Source organism: Delphinus delphis, chromosome 11, assembly GCF_949987515.2.
Source record: "Delphinus delphis chromosome 11, mDelDel1.2, whole genome shotgun sequence".
Classification (NCBI taxonomy): domain Eukaryota; kingdom Metazoa; phylum Chordata; class Mammalia; order Artiodactyla; family Delphinidae; genus Delphinus; species Delphinus delphis.
In genome coordinates, this window is record NC_082693.1 from 14967309 (window position 1) to 14984317 (window position 17009).

Here is a 17009-nt window from a genome sequence, read left to right on the forward strand (position 1 = left end):
TCAGTAATTAGTTTTGCCCCAAAGTATCCTCAGGGCTAACACGGGGGAGGTTTAAAAAATGTGCTCCATATTCTAAAGGCAATACAAACAAACAAATGAAAACAAAAGCAAACAAAAGGGAAAAAGAAATAATATGAAACTTGGCATATTCATTAATTTTTACCACAGCAACAAATAGCCCCAAAGTTTCAGTGGCTTACAGCAAAAAAGACTTATTTCTCACGTATGCCGCATGCAGGCTGCAGACTTGCTGTACTTCCGCTTGGCTGCACTGGACTCCTCACAGCAATGCTCAGCTCTCTCATTCCAGCACTGAAGGAACATCCCCCAGCAGGGACAAGCTGTTCTCGTGACAGATAGCAGAAGTACAAGAGAGCAGACCAATCCATGAGAGCACATTTAAAGCATCCCCATGAACTTGGGCATACATTTTATCCAGTCGCATCCTGTTGGCTAAAGTGAGTCACATGGGCAATCCAGACAAGGGGTGGAGAAGTAGATGCTGTCTCTGGGGAGGCACTGGAAGTCACAGAGCAGAGTGTGGTTGTATAAGCTTCAGGGAAGAAAGCATGGAGTTGGGAAAAATAAATCTACCACATAACGTGAACACAATGGAAAAATCATAAGTATGAACTGTAACATTCTGAATTACTGTTTTTGAGGTGGTAATAAATATTAGATATATAAATTGAAATATGGGGATAAAATTAAGTCGGTTGCATACCTTAAGGGCCTGTCTCTTATATTTAAGTGTTCTAAAAATGTATAAAATCTCTAGAGTATGGATTTCATTATTTTCTGAATTTATTCCCTTTTAATTGTTTTATATTCAAGTTGTTTCAAAGTGGCTTATTGACAGACATGTTGCAAAATAACTATTGATTGGAAATCACATTTCTGCAGACTTGGCCCATGTAATGCTCCTTATATACAAAATTCAAAAGAAGTTCGGTGCTATATTTCTGAAAGAGCAAATCAATATTCTAAAAATGAGCTAGTCATAGGAAACAGTTATCTTTGCAAGACAATAAAATGTATGAAGTTCCTCAGTTTAGGGAAATATTAAGTAAATCTCTCAACCAATGAGAAGTAAAATAAAGTTGTAAAGGCTAAAGAGATATATGCTTTTCACTTCTTAACACACTATTGAAACCTTAAAAATTCCATATCAAGTATTGGATTTCAGCCTTTATATGTCCCAGGGTTATAAATACACTTGAAGAAGTCACATTTTAAAATCCACCTGTGCTCACTAAGACCTGGTCTACTGAGTCACACATCTTACTCCCCATAAAGTAGCCACCAATAGAGGAAATGGAAAGGGGAGGTCCTGGAGTGACCTGAAATCACTCATCTTCACGTGTAGCTCAGTTTTCTTCTGGATGTTGTTTCCCCTCTTCACTCACAAGAAATACACAAGAGGGTAAAAAATTTAAGGCAAGCCCTAATTTGTGGGATATTGTGCTGTTGAGAATTAAAATTAAGAGCTACACTGAAGGGAGTCATGAGGCAAGGAGGGCTGGGTTGCCATGATTAGTCTGTTCTGTCCTGCAGGTAGACTGATGAAATGAGACCTATCTGTACTTTTCCTGGGCCTCCAGCAAGTCACTCATCATGGGATCAGAAGCACTTTGTGCATGAAAAAATGGAGAAAAGCTCTTATTTCCAAGGAAAATCTCCATTTCATGCTAGCTGGGGTTTGTGTATCTGAGTCCACCACTAGCTCCTTAATTTAGGCAAATGCCTTTATGATATCCTATAGCAAATATGCTCAGTCACCTGGGTTATGTTTGCTTCTCTTCTTGCTTTTTGCCTCTCATACTCAACACTACCCTTACCTTTAATCAGCTAGATTTTATGCATTTATTCTCATTTTAATGTTGTCATTACTTACAGTCCATAAGACACCTATACAAAATAATATCAAGTTGGGCTTCCCTGGTGGCACAGTGGTTGACAGTCTGCCTGCCGATGCAGGGGACATGGGTTCGTGCCCCGGTCCGGGAAGATCCCACATGCCACGGAGCGGCTGGGCCCGTGAGCCATGGCCGCTGAGCCTGCGCGTCCGGAGCCTGTGCTCCTCAATGGGAGAGGCCACAACAGTGAGAAGCCCGCGTACCACACAAAAAAATAATAATAATATCAAGTTGAACCATTTCTGGATCTCGCATACACTAGGATAAACAGGTCTCTGACATTTTGAGATTTACCTCACAGTTTGTATGTGGTCACATCGTCTGTATCTTAAAAGCCCAATCTTTCAACACCAAGTCTTACTTCATATTTCTCAGTCCCTTGACCTGAACCTAAAAAAAAGATTTTTTTTTGAATTTGGCATAAGCAATTCTGTGTCTCCCAGTGACAGTGCCTTATGAAAAAGGTTTCTTTAATGCTTAAGGGAAAGTGGCTAGCTGTTTTCCACAGTCTTAACAAACAGAGGCAAGGGGTAAAAACTACCACATGAGGGTTTTAACCACTTCCTGATGGTGAAGGTCATTGACGTAGAATTGGCTAACTCTCCACCCAAAACTGTATAGTCCAACTTTCTCTGAATTGATTAAAATTAAAGGACATATTAATTTCTCTCATCAGTTAAAGTGACTGTGCCTAAAGACACAGGAATAGACTAACTCACCTCTCGTGGTCATCTATAACACAGTATGATTTCAATTCTGCAATTTGTAAAAAACTTTAAAGTTGGATAAAAAGCCATAGAGCTTGAACCAAATCTCACCAGGAGAGCATGTCGTAATGGCAGGAATGAGAGTTTGCATGAGGTATGTTCTATAAGGAAAATAATCACAATGGAATACACTGAGTTTTCTTCACTTTTAAATTTTTTAAAACACAGTCACATATTCTCTCTGCAAATCTCCCCTGCTCTGTTTTATTTTGAGCAAGAAATCAGACTGATTTTTTTCCCTCCTTGAATCAGCTGCTCATGAGAGAAGCATATACATTTCTCATAGAATAAGAATTGAGTATTAGGAATACTAATTAGATAATTTTGACAATTCCTATGACTCCCCACCCCTAAAATATATATTTTCTTTAAGAATTTTAGTAAAAAGTTGACTTTGTGCAGAATAACCTTTCCGTTTATCATGTGTATAGCAGTCAGGTGGTTATAGAGTTATATTTATGTACCAGAACAGGTTTTAAATATCTTTAAAAACAAGTAACTCAGTATTCAAAGTGTATGAAAATACTGGCAAGCATTGATATGGGATATAGAAATACTCTACCCATCAATTCCCTACGTCCACTGAAAACCAAGTAGACTGTACAATGGTATATTACCAAAGTCCTCAAAACACTGTGAAAATCTCTGAGGTATAATTCTGCATAAAATACCTTGAAGTTTCAGATGTGGATGCTTTCTTTGGGGCTTTCCAATTCATAATCACATAACACTCGTTTTCTTAGAGCCTCCAAATAATGGTGTGATACATTTATTGCATCTGACATTTCAAAAATCTCACCATAGAGGTGGGTTGGAAAACTTTTCATTGTCAGCTGTTCTTCTTACATTGAAGGTATAATTATATATGGATTGTATTTTCCATCAATACATCTTTAGACCCTTGAGGGTTTTTTTGTTTTTTAATGCTTTCCAGCATTTTTCCAGCATTATTATATTTCCTTTGGTAAAGTAAAAGAGGTGCTAGGAGATAAGTGGGCTTTGTAACAATGACAAAGGAACAAGCCCTTACCTAAAAAAAAAAAAAAAAAAAAAAAGTCAGGTTCATTCAATTAATTTTTTTTTTTTTAAAGAAGATGTTGAGGGTAGGAGTTTATTAATTTATTTATTATTTATTTTTGTTGTGTTGGGTCTTCGTTTCTGTGCGAGGGTTTTCTCTAGTTGTGGCAAGCGGGGGCCACTTTTCATCGCGGTGCGCAGACCTCTCACTATCGCGGCCTCTCTTGTTGCAGAACACAGGCTCCAGACGCGCAGGCTCAGTAGTTATGGCTCATGGGCCTAGTTGCTCCGCGGCATGTGGGATCCTCCCAGACCAGGGCTCGAACCCGTGTCCCCTGCATTAGCAGGCAGATTCTCAACCACTGCACCACCAGGGAAGCCCTCATTCAATTAATTTTTTAACTCAGATGTGTAGGAACAGAGAACATAGAACAAATGAAAATAATGTGTTTCTTAGAGTCTCTGTAGCACAATACACATTGGGCAGCGATGCAAAATTAGGAATGCAGAATGAAACTCATCTATATATATTTTGGCTACTAGGCATTTAATCCTTCATTTTTCAGTATTTCATTCTCACAATAACTTTCTTCTAGTCCTTTGAATGATAATTATTTTTCAGAAGAGAAGAAGATTAGAGACAAGAATTAAAGAATCAATCAAAGAGAGGTTAACATTCAAGGGAATCAGTCTTTTATTTTCAGTGTTTTAGGGCATAATAAAAAGTAAAGTTTAAGCATGTTGGAATTAATTTCAAGGCAATAGAAATTGTCACATGGCAGAAAGCGTAATCAAATAATTGTCACTGCTCCATTATCTAGCGAAGTATCCTTCCCTTTTTTTGTTCTATGCCTCCCATGTTCATGATACAAGCAGACTACCAGACAGTGACAGAAGCTGGCTTGGGGAGGCTGCAGGGTACAGATAAACTGATGTTTTTTGACTACTAGTACATGCTTTGTGCTAAGCCCTTTCAAATTAGAATAGCATTAGCTTATTCTATATTCCATACAGTTCTATGGAGTCAGAGTTATTTCTTTATTTTAACCTCAGCCCGGTTAAGTAACTGGCCTAACTTACTTGTAAGTTGTAGGGCTGAGATTTGAATCCAGAAGTGCCTGAAAACAAAAACTATGCTCTTGCCTTTACAATATCTTCCTCCAGGTAATCAAAGGGAGGTGTTGGAAGAAAGAGCAATACTTAACGTATGTGACAGTCTGGAGACATTGTTTTTTGAAGAAAAGCAGAAAAATGTGGGGTTGATGGTTAGGTTGCCATATAGTGTAGTGACTAATAAATACCATTTCTAAAATGTATTTTAATAAGAAGTCAAATATATGCTCTTAAGATAAGTATTTGCTATAGAATTTAAGAAGCCTGAAAGAGGAAAAAGTGCACTGTGAACTGAAATGAGGAAAGGAAGGTCTCTTATTGATTCTTCACTCTTGGAATCTCATTAACTATCAGGTGAAACGATGACTGCCAACAAATAAACAGCATTTTCCCCAGCCTGGCCTGTTAAACTGCCCAAAGCCACCACATACAGATTAGTCTGAAACACACTTATTGTTCCTGCTAGAGGTGTTTTAAAAATCAGCTTTAGATACAAGAATTTGTTTTCTCTCCTTCAGGCTGCTAAAGGATGCACAGAATGAAGCTTATTTTAAAAGCTGGTATCAGAAGCTATTGGCTGCTCTCCAATTCTGTGCAGGAAAAGCCTTGAGTGATGAGTTTTCCAAGGAACAGAAACTCATCAAAATTCTGGGAGACATTGGTGAAAAAGTCAAATCTGCCAGTGACCCTCAAAGACAGGTTTGTTGCAAAATCAATCTTCATGTAATAAAGTTTTGTTTTATTTCTTAAACCTGGTTCAATTAACTTTGAATTTCATAACACAGAAGGTAAATTCCTTGACTACACTTTGTCATAAGACACTTAAATCGATTCTTTTGATCAAGTTTTTTTTTTCAGTTTACTATCCTAATGTTAATGATAATATCTATCACCAGGACATGACTTTTTGATCTAAATAGCCATGTAGCATAGACAGTACCTGACAAAAGACCAATTTAAAGGCAATTTGATTTAAATGACCGGATGAAGTAATTTACTCAGAAAGGCAGCACAGTTCAGACTCATGGAAGAAGTACACAAGGGGACTTTTCAGAGTACCCTTGTCCAAGGTACAAAATCTAGGTCTAGATTTTTCTCACACTGCACTGATCAAAGTCACATTTTTAAAGACTTTTTTTTCCACAACAAATTAAGTGAATTAAATGAAAGAAATCAATAGTGGTGTGGATAGTATTGAATAATACTTTTATTCTAACATCCATGGATGATAGTCAAAATACTGTGCCTCTTTCATCACTGATTATAATAATGGATCTGGCTGTTCGTTTTCTTGCTCTAATGGAAGAACACTTGCTCTTTTTAATTAACTGCATTACTAGTTCCCTTCACTGATATAGATCATTAAGTAGGTTCTCTTAAGTTCAACATTCTAGATGCAGGGAGGTAGTGGACTGTATTCACTGTATTAAGAATCTCATTCAATAACAAGTACTTACTACAGACTAGGAGTTAAGGATAGAAAGATGCCTAAAACATGAATCTTATTCTCAAGGGAGCTCATAGTTTCTCTCCACCCACTGTTTAAAATCAATAAGACTTTTCAACAAAATGATATGAAAATAGGCAAAGGGTCCCACAATTTTTTCCTAGCACAAGATTTTTCTTACTGGAAGTCACTTCATTTGGTAGTAATGCCAGAAGCTATGCTATTTCACCTACCTAGGAGAAATTGGAAAATAAAAAGTATAAGCAGGGACTTTATTTTTAAATGGGAGACATATAAACTCTGTATGCACAGAAGAGCCTTAAGGCTAGCAACATGATAGGCAATGCAAAAAAAAAAAGTTCTATGATTTCACCATATTACTGCAAAATCATTAATTATTTTCTAATGGTAGACAAAAAGTTGAAAGCAAGTAAAATAAATTTGGCTTAAAATTTACAAAATTTGTGTATAGGTTTGGTCTTTATTTCTTATGTTTCAAAATCCCTCATGTATTTAAGATGCATGCTGCAGTTAGTACAGTGCCTTTTTGACTATTTACATCACGTTCCAGTGATACTGACATTATTCTCTCAGATAAATGCATTTCTCTCACCTTGACTGGCTGCTCTTGTGATAACACCTCTTCACGTGAAAATAGAAAGAGAAAAAGAAAGAGGTGGGAGAAGCATTTATAATTTCTCACAAGTTACTGTAAGCTTTTTTCTTTTCTTTTTTTTTTTTTTAAAACCCAGTTAAACCTAACTATATGAAGTGAAGAGATTTTAGTTAAAGAGAGCAGAGGTTCCCCTCCATGGTGCTCTTCAGGCAAATCGAGGTATAGAAAAGACAAAAGAGGAAGACAGAAAGAATGCCATTGTGGAGCTTGGCCTCATTTCTCCACCTTGTTTTGCTGGATTCTGGGAGCAGTAGATTCTATTATTTGGCAGTGAACCCGGAGTAAGAGCTAAGAAACTCTTGAGAGTTAGTTAAACACTGTTAATCTGATATCCTCATTTTTAAAATTGGGCTTAAACAGTTTTCAAAGTAGGCTAAAAGGAGCTTTTTTTAAATTTTGAATTATTATTATTTCTGAATTATTGTTTTTCTCCTTTTTTGTGTCAGGGGATACACAATTCTAAAGGTGTCATTTGTGGTCTCAGACCTTCCACATGCACAGAGGACTATGGAAGGGAGTGAGTCAAGTATCAGAAATACACTTATTGACATTTAGTAAACTATTTGTTCATGTATATTACTGCTTCTGACATTTATCAACGGTCTATAATTATCTTTTTTGTCATTATTTTGTCTCCTACTCTATGTAACTTTTTTTTTTAAAAAGTATTATACTATTAAGTGTAAACCTTGAGAGTTACAAATTAAGATTTCAGGGAATTATGATAAATGGATCATGTTAATAGTTACTTAAAGCAGGGGTTGCAAATTGGTGGGTTACAGGTCAAGTCCAATCCATCGTGCTTCGTTTGAACAGAACAGTGCTTTGTTTTGGTTTGGGTTTTAATTGAATTTAAAGTTCTTCAGAAAGGACATGCAATCTTTACTTCCCCATTTTCCCCAGTACTCCCTATTGTCTTTAGCCTGCTGCCTCCTCATATGTGGCTACATCACCCACCTGACCCCAAAGCACCCAAGTGTGCAACCCCTGAATTAAGGAGTTTATTTAATCAACAAAAGAAAATTATAACTTGAAGGAAAAGTCCAGTTCTTTTCAGTTTTGAAGATGCTTCTTCTAATGATTTTTCACAGGAGGTACTGAAGAAAGAACTTGGCAGACTAGAAGAATTCTTTCAGTGTACAAATACCTGTCACCTTCCTCTGAATCCTGCCCTATGCATAAAGGGAATTGATGGAGATGTAAGTCAACATATTCAGTAGATAAGTTGAGTATTTTTATTTTGAATTGTTTAGTTCATTGGATGTTTTTGAAATGGCAAAAACAATTTATAAATTATCATTGCAATTATTTAAGAAAAATGTAATTGAGTCCCATCCAAACTGTGTGTGCTCTATTTGATGCACTGTGACCAGTTGGTATCACATTAACCTCACCAGATATTTCATTGGTTTAGAAACACACTAACCAAAGTTCAGTGGAAAAAAATGAAGACACTTCTGACTGAATTGACTTATTCACAATGGTTGATTTTGCGACCCCATGCAGGCTGGTTTAATTTCATGCTTATTTAGATTATGTACATGCCCATGCCTAGGACACTAGTATATCATTAGCTATAACATCTCAGTTTTGATTCAATTTAAAATTCATTGATGCTTATGAGTCACTGTGCCATATGATATGTTTGTGATTTTACTCATGCCTGGAAAGCCCTTCCTGGCGTTGTACTCACAAACTCCTTCTCTTCCTAAGTCTCTATCAGCCACCCTTCTCTGACTTAGAATCATTCTTTCTCCATGAGCTTTATTATATTCCTTCTCAAAAGTCCAAGAGTAGAAGACTCTAATAAAGAGGATTGATAAGTGAGATTTTAAAATGAAGAGGTTAAACTCTCATGCAAGCACAATAAGTGTTACTTCACTAAAGTCGGAATACAGTCAAGAAAAACAAATTTAATAATTAGGAGAAAAATCAGACCATTAGTATGAATAGAAAAAGTTTTACTAGAAGCTTAATACTGTCACCTTTACAATTTTGCTGCTGCAAAGACACCCTACAAATTTTCCAAATATGCTGCATAGACGTATTTTGAATAATAACAAAATAAGGCATCAATTTTATAAGCTGAGATATGTCTATCTGGGCTAAAATCCAAATCATCACTGATTTAAAAAAATTGTGTGACCTTTTAGTCATTAGCAGTATGCACTGATTGATGCTTTAAAGATACATGGAAACATTTCAAAAACACAGAGTATCTTAATGTAGAAAGAACAATATATCAATAGTTCATTGAGTCCAGATGTTATTTTTTACTTCTGCTTTCTTGGTTTGTCATTGTTGTTTAAGGAATAGAAAGATTGTTTTCAATTAAAATTACATACGCATTGTGGCTTGTGCAGGCCTTGGTGAAAATTACATATGCGTTGTGGCTTGTGCAGGCCTTGGTGAAAATTACGTATGCGTTGTGGCTTGTGCAGGCCTTGGTGATGTGGGGCACCAGCTCTAGGGAATCGTTGCTCTGAGTGTCCAGGTGAGCAGGCCATGCCAGGGGCATCACCAGTTCAGGAGTCATCACCCATAGTGCTGTGCCTGGGACCACACTCCTTCCCTACAGCAACCTGCAGCCATCGGCACTTCCCCTGAGGCTGGGAAGTGCCCCAAGTAGAGCCACCTCTTTGTCCCACTTGCTCTGGTCAGCTGTGCCTGTGTGTACAGCAGTGAGCAGGGCGGATGTGGAGGGTGATGCTCTCTCACCTGCAGAACATGTTAGTCTGTCCTCCAGTCCTGCTGAACAACGAGGAGGTCTGAAGGGACATACATCACATAGGAAGGTGCAGTAAATGCAGCAGAGTTCTAGTCAGAGTCCACATCTGGTTGGCCATCAGAGGATCCATACTGGAAAGAACCTCTGGGAGTGTAACGAGTGTAGTAAGACCTTCAGACAAACCCCTCAGCCAGTGGTTCATCTGAGAACCCACTGAGGGTACAAACCCTATGAATGTGAGAGTGTGGGAAGACTTGTCATCACTCCTCCCATCTCAATAAATACCAGAGACTGCATTACTGGGAGAAACCTCATCAAGGTGACGAATGTGTTAAAGCCTTCACTCCGCGTTCCCTGCTCATTGCTCATCAGGTAGCCTGTACTGGGGAGGGGCCTTCTGAGTGTAACGAGTGTGAGGCCTTCATGCAGAGTAGAACCGTTTTCCAGCGTCAGACACTTCACACAAGTGAGAAACGTCATGTTCAAGTGAGTGTGGGAACGCTCTCTGTTCTGTTAGAGACCTTACTGACCATCAGAGAGTTCACACTGGGGAGAAGCCTTACGGCAGTAAGGAATGTAGTAAGGCCTTCAGTCAAAGTATATGTCTTGTTTGACACTGGATCCTCCATGCCAGGGAACAAGCACATACATGTTGGCAGTGTAGAAAAGCCTTCAGTCAGATCTCTCAACTAGTTGACTATGAGCAAATTCATACCAGAGAAAAGCCTTTTGAATGCGGCATGGCAAAATGTTCAGTCTAGTAAATGTCTTATTTTATATCACAGACTTCACACAAGCAAAAGCCGTATAAATGTGGAAAATATGCAGTCAAAACTCATACCTCATTACATATCAGAGAATTCACACTGGTTAGAAGTCCTATGAATGTAGTAGTGAGTATGGTAAGGTCTTTGTTTATAGCACCAAGCTTACAGTACATCATAGAGCCCATCTGGGGAGAAACCTGATAAATGCAGTGATTTGGGGAAAGTTATTACTGAGCTTATTGTGCATCAGAGTTCACTCTGGAGAGAAGTCCCATGAATGTAGTGAGTGTAGGAAAGCCTGCATGTATAGTCAGCATTCTATTTTAATCACCATCAGTAAACTACACTAGGGAGAAGTACTCAGGCCTGGCTCAATCCATTCTTTAGAGCATGGGTCTCCAAGACAGAGAGCAAAGGTCTTAGGTTTGGTTAAACTTTCTTTATAAGAAGAATTCTCACCCCTGTCTCTCCTTGGAACCACTAATCACAATGGACCATTTCCTGTTTCACTAAGGGGTAGATCATATGAGAGAGTGGGAATAACTGAATGCAATCCTTCTCCCCTCCTGGGAAAGTAAAGACCAGACATTTCATTTACTAATAGGTATCTTTTCCTTTTTAAAAACTGTTTTAAGTCTATTTCACTAATTTTCACTTTTCAAGACCAGAGTTTCTATCTTCCTTTCTCCATTCTAGCTTTTCTTGTCTTCCTTTCTCTATTCCAGATCTTTTATCTCACCATTTACATAAACTATCTTCCAAGACTTTGATTCATTCTTTCCTATCTCTTGGTTATGGCCATCCCAATCCACTTTTTTTTTTTTTTTTTTTTTTTTTGCGGTACGCGGGCCTCTCACTGTTGTGGCCTCTCCCGATGCGGAGCACAGGCTCCGGACGCGCAGGCCCAGCGGCCATGGCTCACGGGCCTAGCCACTTTGCGGCATGTGGGATCTTCCCAGACCGGGGCACGAACCCCTGTCCCCTGCATCGGCAGGTGGACTCTCAACCACTGCGCCACCAGGGAAGCCCCCAATCCACTTTTAACTTCTACTCTAATCTAAGGTGTCCTTGTTTACCTTTTTCTACCTAGCAAACCTTTTCATTTACCTGTTTGCCAATCTATGTCTTTCACAATCTTCAAATTCAGCTCATCTCTGAAAGACTCTCTTCTTCAAATGCTTCTTCATTCAGCTGTGAAATGCATGCATGTATACATTCATACCAACTTTTGCAGGCTCTATGAGAGGTGGATATGGTGTCTCTTTCTATTAGCATATAGTTAATGCTTTGTGCATACTAGCTGTCAAATGTATAGTATTTTTGCCATGACTCTCAAAAAATATACTGCATGTGAAAACCAAAATATTAAGCAATGAAAGCAATATAGCTGAGTGATATAATTGAGAAGAGGGGCTAAACCTCGCCCTCAGCCTTTCTTAGCCCTTTGTCTCTTCCCTGGACTTGGCATACCTCAAAGAGATCATCACTCTCCCACCCCAGCCCCCAGAATTGAATGAGGAGAATTTGAAAACCACTGATCTAAACTCTGGCCTAATACAGGGTTTCCTAATTCAATACCATGACAGAAGGTCATATGTCCCCTGATTGACTGATTCTTGCAGCAGGAATTCATTACTTAACAAGCAGCCTCATCCTTTTACTATAAAACTCAAATTGATTCAGTAAACAAGGGTTTCTGTTTGCTTAGGGATTAGGTTAGATTTATGTTGACAGATTAAGAAATAGATCCTTTCCTCTCAACTTCTACTGATTTCAGACTTATCAGAAATAATGATATTCAAACTGATCCTTCAAAATATATTGATGTCATATTTTACTAAGTTGATGAATTGAAAGTATCGAGTCCTTTTGCTTTCTTTAGTATTGATTTAATAATTTTTGCTGTCAACATGAACTCTCTAATAACCTAAAGACATATAGCCTTTTAACACTCAAACAGTTGTAAGCACATAAAAGGAAAATAATGGACAGTAGTCGATATCATAAAACTGAAAATAGAAATGTAAAGTATAATTGAAAGAAACGAGAATAGGAAATATATGTTGTACTGTTACTTGTAAAGATAAGAAAATGTTCATTAGCAAAAAGTGAAAAAGAATGCATTAATCTTTTTGAAGTACCCGATTAGTGTCAGACACTGTAAAAGGTATTTTATAGCCATTAGCTCGTATACCTATTACAAAAATGTGTGAGGTAAGAGTTTTATCCCTGTTTTACAGTGGGATACAAACATTTAAGTAACTTGTCCAAGGTCTTACAGCTGATAAGTTACAGAGTCCAAATTTGAACTCAGGTCTTTGTTAATTCTATATGCATGTTTCCTTAAAGTATGCTGCAGGGCAGAAAGAATGAAAAGGAAATATATTTTTTTAAATAGCGATTTCATCTTTTAGATATTAACTAACTAGCATAAGCACAATACCTACATACTACTTAGTTTATTTAAACTCCCTAAACATCATCACTGTTTAGTGAGAAAAAAATGTAGTTGAAGATTTACAACCTGCCGAAAAGCTGGCATTTTTAGTTTACAAATAAAGACTTTGGTTGGTAGACTAAAGTCTTTTTTTTAAGAAATATGTTTCTTTGTTCCAAAGTGTGAGAATTATTCATATGTGTTACATTTGCTCATATAACAAATTCTGCAAGGGGCCATGATTGCAAGGAAACTGTTCTTTTTGCTTTGTTTTGCTCACCATTTTTCTCTTCTTTTTGTCCCATAGGCATGTTCATATTTCACATCTAATGCTTTGCCATTGAAGATTACTTTCATTAATGCTAATCCAATGGGCAAAAACATCAGCATCATTTTTAAGGTACAGTAGCCCTCCTGAAACATCAAATTGATTCCATTGGTAGAACTATTGATTTATTACTCACAAAAAGAAATTATTATAGCTCTTTTCCTCTGGCAGCAGCACAGAAGATTCCAGTTATTTTTGATTCTGCATTTTTACAGAATTATAGTACATGCCAAACTATGATTGGCAATAAATCAAACATTACTGGCTCAAAGCCAATGAATCTTCAGTGCAAAACTCCGGGAGGTATGTTTCAATAAATGAAATAATGCAATCATTTTTGAGTAATACAGAAAGCAGAATTGTGGTAAAGTTCCTAGGGGGAGAGTCTTCCTTTGGTCTAGATACTAAGTTCGAATCAAAATTAGCTGAAACTCAAATGACACGATTTAGCATAAAATTCTTATCTGTAAGCACTTGCTTATTTTAGTAATTTGGGTTGTTGTCTTCTTTTTAAATAAAATATAAATAAGGGCCATATCAGTCTTTGTCACGCATCCCATGGGACAATAGAGTAAAAGGACAAGAGTAAAAGTCAAGTAGGAAAAAGGGACAGAAAAAGGAGCTGTAAGTAAAAATAAGCATTTGCCAGTCGTTCAGTTAAATTTGATAAGTTATTCAGCCAAACCAGACAACAAGGTTACAGAGTGGAATTTTTGTTAGATTCTGACTAGTTTTGAAGATAATGATTAACATACCTATACTTTTGCTGTGATCTGTGTAAACCTCAAGCATTAATGTTCCCCCGGCACTGCATTTTTGGTGAAGAAAAAAGAAGAACACAAAATCTCATCTTGGCAATAGTCTTCTGCATATAATTTAGAAAGCATTTTCAAAACCAAGCCTCTTATTAGTTAAAAGCATAGAACTGTCCTTCGCCTTTGGACATATTCCATGTCCTTCACCTATGCTAGAAAAACACTCCTTTATCATTTCTTATTATTATCAAAGGCTGTTTACTCTGAAAACTTCTTAACTGCCTTCATAACGAGAGAAGTCAATGATTCAAAGTCTGATGAATTCTATGTGTGCTATTTATACTCCCAGTCAAGAAGCTCTTGGTCGTCTAACTGTATATCAGTGCATGAATTTATGGTACATCAAATAATGTTTCCCTTAGAGATTTCACTTGGCTGAGTTTGAAATTTGCATAAACATTCGTCCAACCTCTCTTCACCAGACTTTGAGGTTAAGACATTGCACATGGATAATAAATTGAAAGATTATTATCAGGGAACAACATTCCAAGCAGCTTCTAATTTAATGGCTAAAGCTTCTGTAATCATTTAAAAGAAAGTTCTCATTTTCTTTGATCTTCTATCAGAAACACAAGGTATTCTTAGTGCTAATAAAACAATTGAAACCACCCTAAGTCAGGCTGGAAAATTATTCAAGGAAGGAAATCACATATACCATATTTGAAAGCCTTTAATAGAATTCAAGGAGAAACCCGGAGTCTATAATTTTGTTTTTAACAGGCTGGAGATGATCTTCGTCAGGATATGCTTGTCCTGCAGATTATTCGTGTGATGGACAATATTTGGCTGCAGGAGGGCCTGGATATGCAAATGATCATTTATAGATGTCTATCCACAGGAAAAGGCCAAGGTCGGTATAGATTAGAAAGCTGTTTGACTTACATTATTTATCTCACGCATTCATCAGTAATATGCCCCCAGAGTTGCCACAGCTTTCATTTTAGATTACAAATTTTAAAATCCAAAGAACTAAACCTGGTCATTCTTCTTTTTTACAAAGAATTATTTTCAAAAACAATAAGCCAAAATGATTTATGTAAAGCATAATGTCCTTCTAGATATTAATTAGGACTCTTGACAACTCAAATGTTAACTGTAATATCCTTTTGTGTGTCCTTAAGGGTTAGTTACATTAATGATTAACTCATATTTGTTTCTCTCTTTCTAAGCTGATAATAGAAAAGTCTACTCATTCAAAAAATACAATTGTTGCCTATTAACACAAAATTTACAAAGTTGCAAATGCTTAAAGGAGTTCTGAAAATTCTAAATACATTATAAACATGCATTCAATTTCTAAAAGACTTTTGAGTAAAGTGTAATATCAACAGTCAAAGATGACCATTCATGCAAACTTAGAGCATACTTTTAGCATTTCTCTTCCTTAATAAAAGCCAGGCCACTAATATGGAAATATAATTACATTTATACACATTTTCAATGAAAATAATCCACCCTAATAATTACTCAAACATCAGAGGTAAAAGTTGTACTTAATTACAATCATGCTGAATTGAAGAAATAATTTCTAGGATAGCATATAATTTTTTTTACATGGGGCCATTGCCACTTAGCATTTCATTAAATTAATTAGTATGAATTATAGCAGATGCATCTGCATAAACAAAGGGATAAAAATACCATAGAACTGGAAAGGGGACCTAGAACTATGTTGTCTTTTTTTTTTTTTTTCTTTTTTAATTCAAACAGAACTACAGTTTAAACCCATCATCTCAAAAGAGAAACTGTCATTGCCTGGCCCTCCAGTTCCTGAGGTCCCACTGCGAGGCTCAGTACCCCAGCCAACTGTGACTCAAGATTTTGGAAACTAAGCATGGAAGCACCTCCTACTTAGCTTAACTTGCAATTGGATACTTCAGGACTACTGTTAAAAGCCATACTGCCCAATTACTTTGATTCTGATAACAGGGCCCTTGTTTCCATGCCAAGTATCCCACTCCTGAACTCCTTCTAAAGTTCTAGTTCCTAAAAGTCTTTTATTACTGCTACTCTGAGATCATTATTCCTTGAGTTTTTCTCTCCCTTTTCTCACGTAAATGACCTAATTCTTTCATATCCTAATATGTTTAAAGGGTAAGAATAAACCTTAGATGAAGCAAGCTGAGCTTTTTGGTGTCACGTGGATTACTTTTTCTTCAGAAATTGAATACAACACCAGCCTCAGTGGAATTCTTCAATTCCATCTACTCATTTCTCTGTTTATAATCATAGGAAGTAATGGAGGCTAAGACTTCTAAAGTTAATAAAATAATCCAGCAGAAATAACTCTAGACTTGCCCAAAGTTACAGATGTCACAAGACAGACAAATTATTCTTTCCCGCTATCTACCAACAATTTCTTTGGTTGTAAGATTGTACTGGAAAGATACTTCTTCAAGAAAAATGGAGATCATTAAAGCAAATGTCTTCTTTTAAGAGATTAGTTTCCATTTTTAATCAGGTTCCAAGGCTTATTGCATATCTACTGTTGACATCCCTCAAGAAATGTCACAAAGTAAGATAGGGAATATTAAAATGACCTAAACAGGGCTGCTGCCCTTAAGGAGAGTATACTCCAGGCCACAAGTTTACATGGCTTTATCAACATTATTGTTGGCTATAATTCTTATGACTACTTTGTATATGATGTTGTAGGAACTTTGGGAGAGATTATCAGAGCAGATAAAAATTCTTTAGGATTTATTTCATTGCTCTAAATTTGCTCCAGATTTGATGGACATAAAAATTACTTCGGAGAGTTGGAGCAGCTATATCTAGGACCCAAGCAGGATGCTATATCAGGCTCTTCACTGGGGAGGGTTGGGGAGGGGACGGAGGGTGGGGGACTGAGGCTCAAGTCTCAGTGATTGCAAAAAGCTGCTCTGGAGTTTCTCATGCACACCTTTTTGAGAACCAGTGCCTTGTGTGATACCATCTTGAAAAGTTTTGTCCCTAAGAACCTTGCTACTTAAAGTATGACCTGTGGACCAGGAGCATT

General features: G+C 37.1%; 1 protein-coding gene across 5 annotated transcripts in view; it reads left to right on the forward strand.

Moving 5' to 3' along the window:
- The window catches only part of PIK3C2G (phosphatidylinositol-4-phosphate 3-kinase catalytic subunit type 2 gamma), a 373466-nt gene that overhangs the window by 206729 nt on the left and 149728 nt on the right, over positions 1-17009 (forward strand). For all 5 annotated transcript variants that reach the window (XM_069541180.1, XM_060024362.1, XM_060024360.1 and 2 more), the window contains 4 exons: positions 5332-5512; positions 8028-8135; positions 13176-13268; positions 14732-14861. In XM_069541180.1, the coding sequence (XP_069397281.1) occupies positions 5332-5512; positions 8028-8135; positions 13176-13268; positions 14732-14861 (512 nt within the window). The remainder of the gene's footprint in view (positions 1-5331; positions 5513-8027; positions 8136-13175; positions 13269-14731; positions 14862-17009) is intronic.